This window comes from Podarcis cretensis, assembly GCF_951804945.1.
Source record: "Podarcis cretensis genome assembly, chromosome: 13".
Taxonomy (NCBI): domain Eukaryota; kingdom Metazoa; phylum Chordata; class Lepidosauria; order Squamata; family Lacertidae; genus Podarcis; species Podarcis cretensis.
The window spans coordinates 29748481-29764046 of record NC_137182.1 but is presented as its reverse complement, the minus strand read 5'-3'; the positions used below and the strand labels follow the sequence as shown (position 1 = coordinate 29764046).

Below are 15566 nucleotides of genomic sequence, written 5' to 3'. Positions count from 1 at the left end.
GATTAGCAAAATGATGACATACGGGTCAGAACTCCGGAAAAGGAATGAAAACATAACCTGTGGGTGAGGACACCAAAGCAAAAAATAAAAAATGACCATTTTGGTGATATTCTGAAGTGTTTGGCTATCCTTTGTTCCTGAGTACCAAGTGGCTGTGGAGATCTTCTCCACTGGCTTACCAAGTTACATGTTTGTTTGCAAATACTACATTATTGTGTAAGATGCACTGTAAATCCAATCAATAAATAAATATTCTAAAGTATTGTAGAGTCTTCAATTTCTGCCATAATATTCTTCTCTATTGAGGTGGTGAGCAAATGGACATAACTTACAAATGGATCATCATTGTCATTTTCTTCACTTCTATCAACAAATCAGAGGACATTTGTGTGATACATTACCCAAAATAAAAGATAATGGATTAAAAAATGTTAGTTGAGTGAATCTCTCCGGGTTCTCCAGTAATATATTTTGGCAGGGACATTTGGACTTCCAGTTTTGGTTCTCCATTTGATTTATCCTACCCCAAGTTCATGTGTCACATTAGCAGACGTTGGCATTTTCTCCATATCCATCTGCAAGGCACAAAAATGCCAGGATATCATGTGACTATTCAGTGGTACCTAACATCTGGCAGACAAACATAGAAAAACCCTGCTACAGCAAGCTAACTTCAGAATTGTAGAATTGTTCCTTAATCCACTAACCAGCAGATCCCTTTTTCTTTTCTTGTTTTGTAGAAAGAACTTACAAAGCTATCCAGTCCAAGTGTTTTGTTATTTCAACCTGTTAACAGTCTGATAAATCTCTTCCTTCAAAATATCTCTATTCATTTTGGTCCAATGTGTCCCACTTATACATTTTCCACTAGATATGGCCTCACCTCAAGGTTTCATCAAACTATTGAGTTTTTAGTAATGATAAATTCCCAAACAATGAACTTATTTTTGCATTGTCATAACTAACACTCCCATCTTTTTGTATCAGTGAATAGATTTTTTTAGATGTCTGCTTCCCCTTTATCACATTTGAATGCTCATTTAATGATTCATATACTAACATATAGGAAGAAAATTGATTCAATTCTCATTTAAAGATGAAACTTCTCACCAGCAAAACAATCTGTGAACCAAAACAGTCATCAATTGAAATCTGGAGTTCTCAAAATTTTGCAGTGCAGTTCAAGTAATTCTCATTGCAGGGTTGTGTGAAAGAAACATTCCTACAGGAAAGCTATCTGTGTTCTTCTTTCCTTGACAGGAACCTAAGAGGGATATTGTATGTATGTTTCTCTAAAGTTTTATTGAAGATGGCATTAAGATAGCCTGAAATTATTCTATCCCCTGTGGCAAATTGTAAGCGTTCCTTAAAAGTTTTGGCCAAGAATGAGAATTGATTGGAATTAGGAGCATATATCTTATATGCTCCTGAAAACTGAACGTAAGATTAGAAAAAAAATGAGAAATGGAGCGATATCATAATGGAGAGATTCACCTATCCCTACCAGGCAGACATGCTTCCACCCTGACTCAGTCCCAAGGCCCAGGATTTATAATTTTGTTTGTCCCATTACAGCATATTCTCCATACACTTCAGCTGTTCCACAATGAAGCAACAACTACTTATTATGGTTAAGATATGACAAGTAACCCCCCCCCCCATTCTTCCAACACACCTGCTGCTTCAGGTTGGATAAACGATCATTAACTCCCCTATAATTATCAATCTCAAGATGACTGAATGTGTTTTTCATGTGGCCCCAGTGCATTTCCAGAGACCACTACTAGATATCTAAATGCAAATGCAACCCCCACTGTCTCTGGCATTTCAAGTAAGAGGGGAAAGCCAGATTCTGTAAGTCTAATCTCAGATCTTTTCTTGATTTTGTAACCAAGCTCTCAGGAATTCATCTCTTGCTTAGGTAGCATGTAGTACCATTCAAGATAACCTGCTTTGTGACTGATCCGAAGACCAATATTGTAAATGGAATACAGAGCTCTGTGCCCAAAAGGAAGATGAGCATGATATTTGTTGTGATGCTAGTGCTCTTGTTGCTTCCATGGATGATATGTAATGGAAAAATGATCAGTACGTGCACCATCAGTGACCCATTCCATATTCCACACAAGTATTATCAGCCAGGTGACCTGATCATTGGTGGACTTACTTCTCATCTCTTTCCTTCTCTTAACTGGGAAGACTTCAAGAAATACCACACCTTCCAGCAATTACTTAATGTATTGTAAGGACTTTATTTGATGCTCATTAATATCCAAATCCTAACCCTGTTTACCGTGAGCTGCTTTGGTTTCGCCAGAAGCAGCTTAGTCATGCTGGCCACATGACCCTGAAAAACTGTCTGTGGAAGCAGACAAACAACGGCTCCCTCAGCCTTTAAAGTGAGATGAGCGCCGCAACCCCAGAGTTGTTCGTGACTGGGCTTAATTGTCAGGGGTCCCTTTACCTTTTAACCCTGTTTACACAGAAATGAAGACCAATACTCTTTAATGCAGTTTGAAGCAGAGAGAGATGGATATCTGTGCATGAGTGAGAGAAGTAAGGGTGGTGGTGGGGAAATTCCATTCTGCTCTCTTTTAAAGATGAACCTATCTTTTTAACAGTAATGAAACAATATGTAAACCTGAACCCAGCTATCCCTTGATCTTCAAACTTTTCCAAATTTTGCAGTGCAGTTCTCCAGTCAAGTAATGCATACAAGGGTAAAGTGTACATAACAATGCATATTTTAGTGAATTAACATTTAAAAATGCATTATATCTAAAGACATCACTTTGCAAAAATGTTTACACTGGGCAGAACTGCGTACAAAAATATGAATATTAGGAGAAATTTGCACTAAAATGCTGGTGGCCTTTTTTTTTTGAAAATCACAAACTGATATCAGAATGTAAACTTAAGATTGGAAAAATGAGAAACAGAGAGAAATCAAAACTGAGAGATCCACCCATATTTATATCTTTGCCTGCCAAAAACTGAGTATTGGTTTGAATCTGGAACATATATCCTATATGCGATTGAAAACAGAATTTAAGATTGGGGGGGAAAGAGAAATGGAGAGAAACCCAAACAGACAGATTCACCCATCTCTATGTCACACAATGCCTAGCATACCTGGTAACTCAGTATCAAGTAACTCTCATTGCAGGGTTGTGCCAAAGAACTACCAGCATATTCTGGCATTGGTATTTGCTGTCAAGGAGATCAATGAGAATCCTGAGATCTTGCCAAATATCACCTTGGGATTTCACATCTACGATAGTTATTACAATGAAAGGATGACCTATCGGGCAACTCTGGAGCTTCTATTCACACAGCAGAAATTTGTTCCCAACTACAAGTGTGACACTCAGGAAAGTCTGTTGGGTGTCATTGGGGGACTTGACTTTGAAACCTCTCTCCATATGGCAGCCATCCTGGGTGTTTACAAGACTCCACAGGTAAGATACAGGTAGCTTCATGAGTCATTTGCATTTTCCTTTTCTACCCAGAAAAGTTTTCCGGTTCTGAGAGACAAAGATCACGTCCACACTATACAGTTAAAGCACTATTATTCCACCTTAACACTCAGAATCCTGAGAACTGTAGCTTGTTAGGCATGCTGAGAATTGTTAGGAGATCTGTTACAGAGCTATAATTCTTGCACTCTTAACAAATCTCCAGTAAACATTCTTGGTTACGTGAAATATTTCACAAGCCACAAATCCACTATACTAGGACCACACTCCACTCTCAGGAATATCTTTGCATTCAAGATGCACTAATTTTGCAGTGATGCTATCAAATCAACTTGCTCCATCCTGGACACTTTGGCCTAGCAGGAGAGGTGAATCCCAATCGCAATTGCCCTTTCACTACAGATGCATGTAGCAATTCCCTCTATTACATTGACATAATATGCTTCCTTATTTATTTTTAGCTCAGTTATGGCTCCTTTGCTCCAGAAGACAGTGATCAAGTCCAGTCTACTCCCTTCTACCGGATGGTTCCAAACGAAGCCCATCAATACACTGGCATTGCTCAGTTGCTTCTGCACTTTGGATGGACGTGGGTTGGGTTTATCGCTATAGAGGGAGAGAGCGGGGAGAGATTTTTGCAGTCCATGCAACTTCTGCTTTCCCAGAGAGGCATCTGCTTTGCTTTCTCAGAGAGAACTCCAAAAAACACATACTGGAGAATTTTATTTTCTCTGAGTCTCAAGTGGCTCCAAATCTACAAAGTTATTGCGGAGAGCAAAGCCAGTGCTGTTGTTGTCTTTGGAGAAACCAAGTCCATGCTTTGTTTACGAACAATGCTCATCATAGGTGAAATAACAAATGGCGCAAATACACCAGTAGGAAAGGTGTGGATCATGACTGCTCAGCTGGAGTTTACAGAATTCTTCTACCAAATGACCTTAAGTATGGAAGCCTTCCACGGTTCCATCTCCTTCAGGGTTCATTCAAAAGAGGTTCAAGGATTCAGAACATTTCTTCAGCTCATAAATACTCTGGGGACCAATGAAGACATTTTTCTCAAGTTGTTCTGGGAACGAGCATTCAGATGTTCATTTCCAAGTTCTAAGACAAAGAAGCAGGTTAATAAAATCTGCACTGGAAAGGAGAAGCTTGAAGATCTCCCTTCATCTGGCTTTGAGACGAGCATGATTGGCCACAGCTACAGCATCTACAATGCAGTCTATGTTGTAGCACATGCTTTACATGCCATTTTCCGAACCAGGTACAAACGCAGAACTATGGAAGACAAAGGGAGGTGGGTGCTTCCAAATCTGCAGCCTTGGCAGGTAATATCTTTCTTGAGACTCAACTCTATTGATATAAGCAGAGGAATGACAACCCAGGGGCATATAGAGCAGTGCCTTTATAGGAAGCTAAAAGGTAAAGGTAAAGGTACCCCTGCCCGTACGGGCCAGTCTTGACAGACTCTGGGGTTGTGCGCTCATCTCACTTAAGAGGCCGAGGGCCAGCGCTGTCCGGAGACACTTCCGGGTCACGTGGCCAGCGTGACATCGCTGCTCTGGCCAGAGCCAGAGCCAGAGCCAGAGCCGCACATGGAAACGCCGTTTACCTTCCCGCTGGTAAGCGGTCCCTATTTATCTACTTGCACCCGGAGGTGCTTTCGAACTGCTAGGTTGGCAGGCGCTGGGACCGAGCAGCGGGAGCGCACCCCGCCGCAGGGATTCGAACCGCCGACCTTTCAATCGGCAAGCCCTAGGCGCTGAGGCTTTAACCCACAGCGCCACCTGCGTCCCTTTTATAGGAAGCTACCCTATACTAAAGGACGCAGGTGGCGCTGTGGGTTAAAGCCTCAGCGCCTAGGACTTGCCGATCGAAAGGTCGGCGGTTCGAATCCCTGCGGCGGGGTGCGCTCCCGCTGCTCGGTCCCAGCGCCTGCCAACCTAGCAGTTCGAAAGCACCTCCGGGTGCAAGTAGATAAATAGGGACCGCTTACCAGCGGGAAGGTAAACGGCGTTTCCGTGTGCGGCTCTGGCTCGCCAGAGCAGCGATGTCACGCTGGCCACGTGACCCGGAAGTGTCTCCGGACAGCGCTGGCCCCTGGCCTCTTAAGTGAGATGGGCGCACAACCCCAGAGTCTGTCAAGACTGGCCCGTACGGGCAGGGGTACCTTTACCTTTACCTTACCCTATACTAAATAAGATCTTTAAGAACATCAAATTCAGTATTGTTCACACTTACTGTGACTTTCATGCATTCCAGGAAAAAGTCACTTGCAGCCCTACCCAGAGATGCTTGGGTTTGGAGACTAGCACTTGTTTATTTTCTCATTCATCTTTCAACTGCCAACAAAAGCTTCAATCTAACAAGTTCCCTCCCCTGGAAATAATTGTGTGTGGAAAAGATCTGAGAGATGTTCGAGTTTTAATCAATTGTTCCTGTCCTTCTGTTCCTCTTTCTACTCAGCTCCACCCCTTTCTTAGGAGTGTCTCATTTAACAACAGTGTGGGAGAAACAGTGTCTTTTGGTGAGAGTTTGGAATTGAAGAATGGATTCGATATTACCAATTTTGTCATTTTTCCAAATAACTGCTTCCTGAGAGCCAAGTTTGGAAAAATAGATTTGGAGGCTCCCACAGGCAAGGAATTTTCAATTGATGATGAAAAAATGGTGTGGCACAGAAGCTTTAAGCAGGTGGGGCACAACTGCGATTTCCAGGCTCTATAGGGAAATTGAATATTATTGCACCAACTAATAAAACAGAGCAAATGGATAGCAGTCTTGGGGCACTTCTTGCATAACTCAAATCCTGAACCCGTAATTATGGAAGCCTAGAACACCATGTTTCCATATATGAAAATTATCACTATGTCTATAAATCTGTAAATTTAATGCTTATATTAAAAAATCATAACACTGTTATAAGCCACTGTGCGTTCAACTGGCTGTGCATGCATACACATGCAACATCACATGCCTCTATATCATAAAATGATTAGTATACATTAAGCTACAAATGATGTAAAATTAGTATTTTTATGAAAAAGTACACAATTTTGCTGCTGCATTACTAAAAATCTGTGTTTTGTCCCATTGGCAATGGAGACCATCAGCAACTCTTAATCCTGTCTAAAACCTCATCATGTACAAGCTACTTTATATCCATACAGTATTTGATAGGAATGTAGCCAATGTATTCCAACCATTTAACTGCTTGAAATCAATCAGTCAATCAAACCTCAATCACCCAAAAAACCTGAAACAAGTTTCTCAAAAAAACCCCACACAACACACCTTGAGTTTACATCTGTTATTTTATTCTCGGTGATAAACTATTCGTGTGTTTATTCAAATTGACAGGTTCCACCCCTTTCTACATGTAACCCAAATTGCCCTCCTGGCTCCAGCAAGAAAAAGAAGGAGGGGGAGAAATTCTGCTGCTATGATTGTTCTCCATGCCCTCAAGGCAAGATTTCATCCCAAAAGGGTAAGAGACAAGAAATACTTCAAAGACAGTGCACATTGTAACATACGGTTTCAGCAAAAAATGAGCCAATCATTGATGCCATTGTTCTTTCTATAATAGCTGAAGCTCAGAAGCTTGAGGCTTTCAATGGTAATAATTGTATAAATTTTCATATCTTATTGGAGCAACACTCAGAAACCCAACTAGTATCTTTTTATGATATTCCTTCTGATTCTAAGTTAGAAGCCATCTTTCCCCACCCTAGTGATGTGATCTGCATGGGACTCCTATTGATGATCAATCAGAGGTTACCACTTACTTTGAATGGTGTTGGTCTCTTTTGGCAGCATTTCTACAGTTTATCTAAACTTTTTCAGAAATCGAAATTTCGCCCTCATTTTCTGGTGTGTTATGCAGCAGGAGATAACTGAGGATGGGTCCGTAAGATAACTTACACAGGAATGCATCCAGTGAATTTGGATAGGACTTACTAATATTATTATTAATTATTCAATGTATGAATCACCTTTTAAGAAGATTTCTTAGGTGAATGAACAATTTAAAATAGCACATAGGAAATATAAATGCAGACAAATTCCATAGTTAACAAACAATAATGCAAGCTGGTGAGCACATAAAGCATACCCAACCTACAAGTGTCTTCTCCCACAACCATGACGTCATCACCACAAAATAATCTACACCTTCAACTCAATCCCAAGAACAATGACATCAACATTCAAATGCCATGGGAAACAAAAATGTTTTTGCTTAGCACCGAAGTTATGTCAAAGTTGGCCCCAAGTGAATCTCTCTGGGGAGAGCGTTCCATAAACGAGGGACACCATTGAAAAGCCCCTTTCCCTTGATGCCACCTTCCAAACCTGTTTCAGAGGAGACATAAGGAGGAGGATCTCTGATGGGGACCTAAACATCTGGATAGTCTGATTTAGAAGAGAGTGAGGTAATAGAAGAGAAGCTTGCAATCAAGCAGTTGGTAGAACTCTGCCCTAAATGTATCTACCACTTTATGATTAATGCATGGGAGATTGAATATATGTCTGAAGGAGCCACTCCACTATAAATGTTCTAAAATCGTCAAACATCATTGTCTCCGCAGCAATCTATACAACAGATGGTGGCCCCTGGGAAGTTAGCATAACATAGGCAGACAACCCAGCAAATTATGCTGATTTCTGGTCCAAAGGTGTATTTGTTCTGTCTAGGAATCCTTTTGGTACTCCAGTTTAATGTTAGGATGTAATAGACAGTTTCTGTCCGGCACACCCAGAACCTGCATCTCTTCTTTTTCCAGACATGGACAATTGCAACAGATGTAGTGAAGATCGATATCCAGACAAAGGCCAATCACAGTGCATTCCAAAGGCAATAATCTTCCTGTCTATAAAAGAGCATCTAGGGATGAGCTTGGCTTCTTTGGCTCTTTCTCTCTCTATGCTCACAGTGTTGGTTCTAGCCATCTTTATTAAAAACCAGGACACGCCAATCGTCAGAGCCAACAATCGGGATCTCACCTACGCTCTCCTCACTTCCCTCCTGCTCTGCTTTCTCTGCCCTTTGCTCTTCCTTAGCCCACCAGAAAGAGTGATCTGCCTTCTCCGACAAGTTGCTTTTGCTGTCATTTTCACAGTGACCGTTTCTTGTGTGCTGGCCAAAACCATCACCGTGGTTCTGGCCTTCATGGCCACTAAACCAGGATCCATAATGAGGAAATGGGTGGGGAAAAGACTGGCAGGCACCACTGTGTTTTCTTGTTCTCTTATCCAAGCAGGTATTTGCACTGTATGGCTGATAACCTCTCCCTCATTCCCCCATCTTGACATGCACTCCACGGTGGGAGAAATGATACTGGAATGTAATGAAGGGTCCGTCACCATGTTTTACTGTGTTCTTGGTTACATGGGCTTCCTGGCTATGGTCAGCTTTGTTGTGGCATTTTTAGCTAGGAAACTGCCAGACAGCTTTAATGAGACCAAATTTATAACTTTCAGCATGTTAGTATTTTGTAGTGTCTGGATATCCTTTGTTCCAGTTTACTTGAGCACCAAAGGAAAATACATGGTGGCTGTGGAGATCTTCTCCATCTTGGCCTCTAGTTCTGGCTTGCTGGGTTCCATCTTTGCTCCCAAATGCTACATTATTGTGCTGAGGCCCTATCTGAACAGTAAGGAGCAGTTAATAAAGAGGAAATTCTAACATATTCCAAGACCTGCAATTTCTGCCATCATGCTTTCCTCCAGTGAGATGTTAATACTGTTGATGTGGTGGACAAATGAACATGTCTTACAAATAAACATGGATGACCTTAGTCATTTTATTTACTTTCTCTCAACAAACAAATTAGGACAGTTGTGTGATATATTATTCAGAATTAAATATGATGGATTAAAAATGTTAGTTGAGTGAAACTGCAGTGTTCACCAGTGTATGGAGTTCCAGTTCCAGTTTTGGTTTTTCATTTGATTTAGCCCACCCCAAGGTCATTTGTCACAATAGCAGGCATGGACATTTTTCATTCCTTCATTTCCATGGCATAAATATGCCAGAATATTAAGTGGCTATTTAGTGGTACCTACCACATGGTGGAGTATGCATAGAATACCACTATGGCAAGCTAAATATTCAGAGTTATTCTTTAATCCACAGCTCTACACTCTAGCGCCTTCCTGGGCTGCATAGCGCCTCTCCCACAATAATACATTGTTGAAGTGTCACTACTCCACTCCAGCATTTAAATAGACACCAGAGGAACATCTTATTAAAACCTCTTACTGAAGAACAGAACAGGACCCATATATTTATGGGAAGGCTTCTAAGAGCTTATAGGCAAAGGAGGAGCATGGATGGGTTGATCATGGGTCAACCAGGTGATTCAAAGGTAAAATGGAATTTATTTAAGCAAAACAGAATTTATCTGGTTTTAACAATAATGAAAATGTCTTTTTAAAAAAAAAAAATCCTCCCATTGCATATAAAAGGAGTGATATTCCCCAGTTCAGATCAGGATTGTAGTGTGCATTGAAGCTGGGCATATATGTCATGCATTCTTCAGAAATTATCATTTTGATCTTACAGTGCAGTTGTATACAAACTTATTATCTTCCATAACACCTCTTCTAATGGCCTCTTTCAATTGGCCTTGAAGTGTCTGTGTATCTTTAGTTGAGCAACTGATTAAAAGATGAAAAACACTGCATTGTCAGCTCCAACAAACCCTGAACTTCCAGAATCTACACAAATTGTGAGATTAAAAAAATATTGCTGAGTAATTTATCTCAATGTCTGGAGAAGGAACTCATGGGTTTAGATTGAAGATCAAGCTGCCCATTTTCATAGAGATCCAGGATCCAGGGGCGTCTTGCCCATAGAGGCAAGTGGCGCAGGGTGCCAGGACGCCAAGTTCTGGAGGGCGCCAGGGAAGAGGCGGAGGCTGGATGCGGTGCCTCCCGGCATCAGCTCGCTGAAGCAGCACCATGCCCAGAGCCTCCACCTCTTCCCCGCCACAGGAGCCGCCCTCCAGCAGCTGCCCATCTCCTCCAGCCCCGCAAAGCTGCTGGCAGGGCCGTAAAAAGGTCAGCAACTCTGGGAAACAGGGGGGCGGGGGATCTTTGCGCCATGTCATCGGATATACTTAAGACGGCCCTTCCAGGATCTATTCAATTTTCAAAATTTCCTTTCAGGAAAGGAGTATTGAAAGAAATTGGATCAGAATGTCTAGCAAATAAGTTTTTGAAAGCGTTTAAGTTATGAAATGTTGAATTGATGGTTCCAATGTGGCAGTGGAGAGGGAAACATAGGGAGAGAGGAAAGTAGGAGGGGATAGATCCCTGAGCCAAAGACGTAAGTAATATAGGTGCTTTGGTTGCCTGGTATGATGACCTCTGCCAATGCTCTTGAGCACATTGGAGTAAGGTTTGAGCCAGATGGGATTTGGGGAAATGTCCCCAAAAACACTATCACAAGTCTCCTGCTTCAGAGTGCTGGTATCCCAAACAGGCAGCATCAGTGTTTTTAGCAGCAGATTTGCTGCTAAAATATTACAGTATTTGAGCAAAAATGTGGTATGTGGGTCATAAATTTGACCCATGGGTCAGAGCGCTGAAAAATAACAAAAAACATGACCGGGAGTTAGCAGCTGGAAAATGACCAAAAATGTGTGCTCAGAGGTCAGGACTCTAAAAAATGACCAAGCTCTCCAATCTGTTAATATCATCATATTGAATCCTGATTCTGCCTTCTGCAGCATTAGATTCCCCTCCCAGTTTGGTGCCATCTGCAAATTTGATGAGCGTCCTCTCAATTCCTTCATCCAAGTCGTTGAATGGGCCCAGGACAGAACCCTGCAGCACCTCACCTGTCACATTTTCCAAAATGATAATGAACTGTAAGCGCTATGTGAGTTTAAGAAGGAATTAACTTTCTGTTGCAACCTTTTATTTAGAAAGTGATCAGGGCATGCTGCTGCCCAACCACAGCCACACTACACTAATAGATTTTACAAATGATTTCTATGATTGTCAGCTCTCACTTCCATCCTAAAAGGGCAGGGGCTAACATTGTTGTGGAGTTGGGGGGGGGATGATTAACAAAATCAATCCTCCTGGCAAACTGGGAATATCCCCTCACTCACCCAAGTTTAGGATATTCCACCGTTCTTCAGCAGAGTTTCTTTTTCTTTGAGCAAAATTAGTGGCTCACGTAAATGTGAACTAAGCTTTGATAATAAAGAAAACTGTAACAAAATAACACAATGAGGGAAACTAAATACAGTAACATGGGGCAAGTCTGAGACAAGAAACAAGAGGAGGCAGTTGGTCCCTCTTAACTGACACTCTTAACAGAACACACACTGAAGGGAGGGGCTGATTCCGCAGCAAAACACACAAGCCCCGCCCACCAGATACCAAGCACTCTACTATTCAAATTCTGCTCCATTACAAAAATAGCTTCAAAGCTAACCTGGATGTTCAAAGCCCACCCCCACATCACAATATGCCTGTCCTTTAGTTCAAGTGGAGGCCCTTTTCTTCACTTTTCTCTACTACCAACCTTACTGTATGCTTGTGAAACAGGAACCACTTATAAACGACATCTCCAACTCCATGAAAGATTCCATCAACGATGTCTCCGAAAAAATTTACACATCACTTGGGAAGACAGGCAAACTAATGCCAAGTGTACTGGAAGAAGCAAAGATCACCAGTGTCCATAGCTGTCAAGTGTCCCTTATTTGAAGGGACAGCCCCTTATTCGAGAGCCATGTCCCGCTGCTGTCCCTTATTGATGGATGTCCCTTAAATGTCCCTTAAATGATGTCCCTTAAATTTCAAAGGAAGCAGCTCCTCTCCCTCCCTCCCTCCCTGCCAGCCAGGGAGGAGGGAGGCTCCAACTGTGTTGCTTGGCTGTGTTGCTCACCCAATAAGAAGTCTAAGAACGATGGGGGGGGTGGAGCTTGCATGCTTTGTGTGTGGCTAGTTAATGCAAGCTGAGGGGTTTTTTGAATGCTGGATGCCATTTTGTTGCACATGCTGCTGCAAACTTTGCAGTGCAAAGCCAGGCTGGGGAGCCATCTTAAGTTGAGGCTGCATAGGCCTTGTGGTGTATGTGATTCAGATTCTATTCAGTTGAATCTCTGGTTACAAAGTTGGTTGGACAGTGTTCTCGAAGCTACCAGCATGAGTTTGACCAGACTGCAGGAGGACAGGAAGACTCAAGTGCCTAGAGCAGGTGAGGCTGCAGGTCCCTTATTTTGGCTGCTGGTCCCTTATTTTCAAATCTGTAAGTTGACAGCTATGCCAGTGTCAAAGCAATGATTCTTCAACATCAACTTTGTTGGACTGGTCATGTTGTGTGGATGCAGGAGAGCAGGAGAGAGGGACTGGGGTGGCAAAGCTTAAGTTCTTTTATTTAGTGTATGCTTGGGTTTTTTCTGTCAGCGTCACCTGGGAAAGTTCTCTTTCTATTCGCTTCTTATGTTTCTTTGGTGGTGAGAGAGGTTGGGGTGGCCAGAATGTGGTTGATCGTCTTTGGCTGGCTGCAGTGGGATTTTTGTGGGTGAGGGGGGTTGTTTGTGGGTGAGGGGGGGTTGTTGGGTTAAGTTAGCCATATTGAATCGTATGCTGTCGGTGGGTTATGAGCTCTTTCTAGTGTCAGTGGGCATTGTTATCTTGGAAGATGTTCAGTAGGCCCAGTTCTGGGGTGACTTTTAGTACCTATTTAGTTACCGTATTTTTCCATGTATAAGACGACCCCATGTATAAAACGCCCCATGTATTTTTGGGGACTCCAAACTAAGAAAACACCCCTCAGCACTACCCGTGTATAAGACGAGCCCCAATTTTAAACCTAATTTTTTGGTTAAAAACCCCAGTCTCATACATGGGAAAATACGGTATTTTGCTTATTTCTGGTATGACTGCGCACACTCCTTTTCTGACTGGGTCCTTGATTATTTGGTTTGGTGGGATCTGCTGGTTCAGACACAGCATATGTCTGAGAAGGCCCCATGAGGGATCATGGGGAGGAGGTGTGAGGGCTGTGGTGGGATCCAGAAACAGCAACCTGGAGCCCCACTGACCACTTAACTGCTCTCTTCTCCATCAGCTTGGGAGCTTTTTCTGAGACACTAACGGGGTATTATGGGATCCTTTGTCTTTTGAGCATCTTTATCAAGATGCTAACAGATCTGCCTGCCTTTGATCAGTTGTGCTTCAAGGGAAGCTCACCAGTCATCTGATTCTTTAATATTTTCCAGCCCAGATAGATGTTAACCAAAGGATCTCACAATAGTCATCTCCTTGCAGGAGCAAGGAAGCATAGGAGAATCAGATGCACCACAAGAGCAGCTTGGATGGGATGGCTTTCAAAGAGGGTGAGACAATTGCCTATCAAAGGCAACTAGCTGTTATGGCTATGGCTCAGCCTCCCCTGTTGGAGGGAGCAATGCTTCCTTCCCTCTGCCCCAATACCTGAGGGTCGTCACGTCTCTCCAGGGATTTGGCCAGAACAAAGTATATGTTGGGGAAAGGCTCCCTCCCTACAAAGAAAACGGAGCAATCAGCAGGCGCCTGGCTCCCAGCCATGCTAGCAGCAGTCTGGCACATGAGGGTGGGGACACGGGAAGGAAGCATTCCTATAGTATAGGGCACTCAATTGGCATTTGCACCTACCTGAACTCTGAGCCTTTCCCTCCTTGTTCTGGCCTGCCTATTTCCCAAGGAAGATAGAAGCCACTGGTGGGGAGAGTGTTCCTATGATTTCCAAATGTTTCAGAAGCATCTTTTTGTTCCTTTAGTTGCTTGATAGAATCATAGCATGGCAGGGTTGGAAGGGATCCCAAGGGTCATCTATCCCAACCCCTGGCAATGCAAGGATCCTGCCCACAGCCAGCCCTGGCTGGGCTCCAAACTCTAGCCTTCTGGTTACCATTGCAGTTCTGCATGGAGTGGAGAAAGGAGAGAGGGAAATGTGTTGCTTACACTCTCATAACACTAGGATGAGATCCACACCATGAAGCCCTTTCAATAACTAAAGTCTAAAGGGCTGTCACATGGAGGACAGAGCAAGCTTGCTTTCTCCTGCTCCAGAGGCCCTTAGGGCCTGAAGCAGTGACTCTCCTTCCTTGGAGGTTTTTAAGCAGCGCTTGGATGGCCATCGGCCATGGATCATCTAGTTGAGATTCCTGCATTGCAGGGGGTTCGACTAGATGACCCTCGGGTCCTTTCCAGCTCTACAATTCGATGATGCTATGTTTTCAAGAGCACCCAATGCGCCTTTAAAGCATATGACTTCCACTGAAATGATTTGTGCCATTGTGACTTCCCTCTCACAGACCTACAAACCTCAGAACCCCTAACAAACTGCAATTCCCAGGATCATTTGGGGGAAGACCTCTGGTTTTTAGAACATGGATGGAGAACCTGCAGTTTGCTCACCCCCATTTCCTAGGAACCAGGAATGGGAAGCTCAAATGCTTCTAACAGTATGGTTATAGGGAGCCCCGCTTGTATAAAATATTGAATGTAATAGGGTTATTAAGGTAATTATATCAGAATTATTATGGGAATGTTAAGGAGGGAAGGAGAGGGAAAGGGAAAGGGAGAGTGTGGAATTCTGGTGGTGAGTGATGACTGGATGAGGATTTGAAAGGGAGTTTGAATGTGAGGCAGTTGAGAGTGAGTTGAGAGCAGTGGGTTCTGGAGGAGCTGGTTGGGCAACTAACTACAGTATTCAGTTTAGGATCAGTAGTCTAGTTGTCATTTTTGTAATAAAGCAGCATATAAGATAAAGAGAATCTGAGACCATAAGCTCAGGTACACACGTCATCCTACAATCATTTAGTGAATCATTCATACAGTCTCCTTTAGTGAGGGTGCAGTACCTAGGATCTGGACCAAACATTGATTTTTTCCCCTGCTCTTTTTATAGGTTCATGGGTTTATGTTCTGGTTCTAATGATGTAATAGCAGTGGGGGCTCTTTAAATACTGGGGGCTGCCACACACTCCTTTTCTTCTTTAAAAAAATAATAATTTCCCCTTGTTTTCAAAAGCACATGCATTGTCTCTTTCTTCAGGTTCTTCAGTTACATTTGTTGTGAGACATTGG

General features: G+C 42.8%; 1 protein-coding gene and 1 long non-coding RNA gene across 2 annotated transcripts; one reads left to right on the top strand and one right to left on the bottom strand.

The window, feature by feature from the left end:
* Positions 1-86: 86 nt before the first annotated feature.
* Positions 87-12161, bottom strand: LOC307200380. Its single transcript, XR_013832396.1, has 2 exons — positions 11591-12161; positions 87-575 (listed from the first exon to the last, which is right to left on the bottom strand). It is a non-coding gene; the product is annotated as an uncharacterized lncRNA (long non-coding RNA).
* On the top strand, positions 1043-10322 carry LOC307200266 (vomeronasal type-2 receptor 26-like). Its single transcript, XM_079948703.1, has 5 exons — positions 1043-3458; positions 3938-4801; positions 5940-6167; positions 6834-6960; positions 8255-10322. Exons 1-5 carry the CDS (start codon positions 3030-3032, stop codon positions 9154-9156), a joined length of 2550 nt encoding a protein of 849 aa, XP_079804829.1. The 5' UTR covers positions 1043-3029; the 3' UTR covers positions 9157-10322.
* Positions 12162-15566: the final 3405 nt, after the last annotated feature.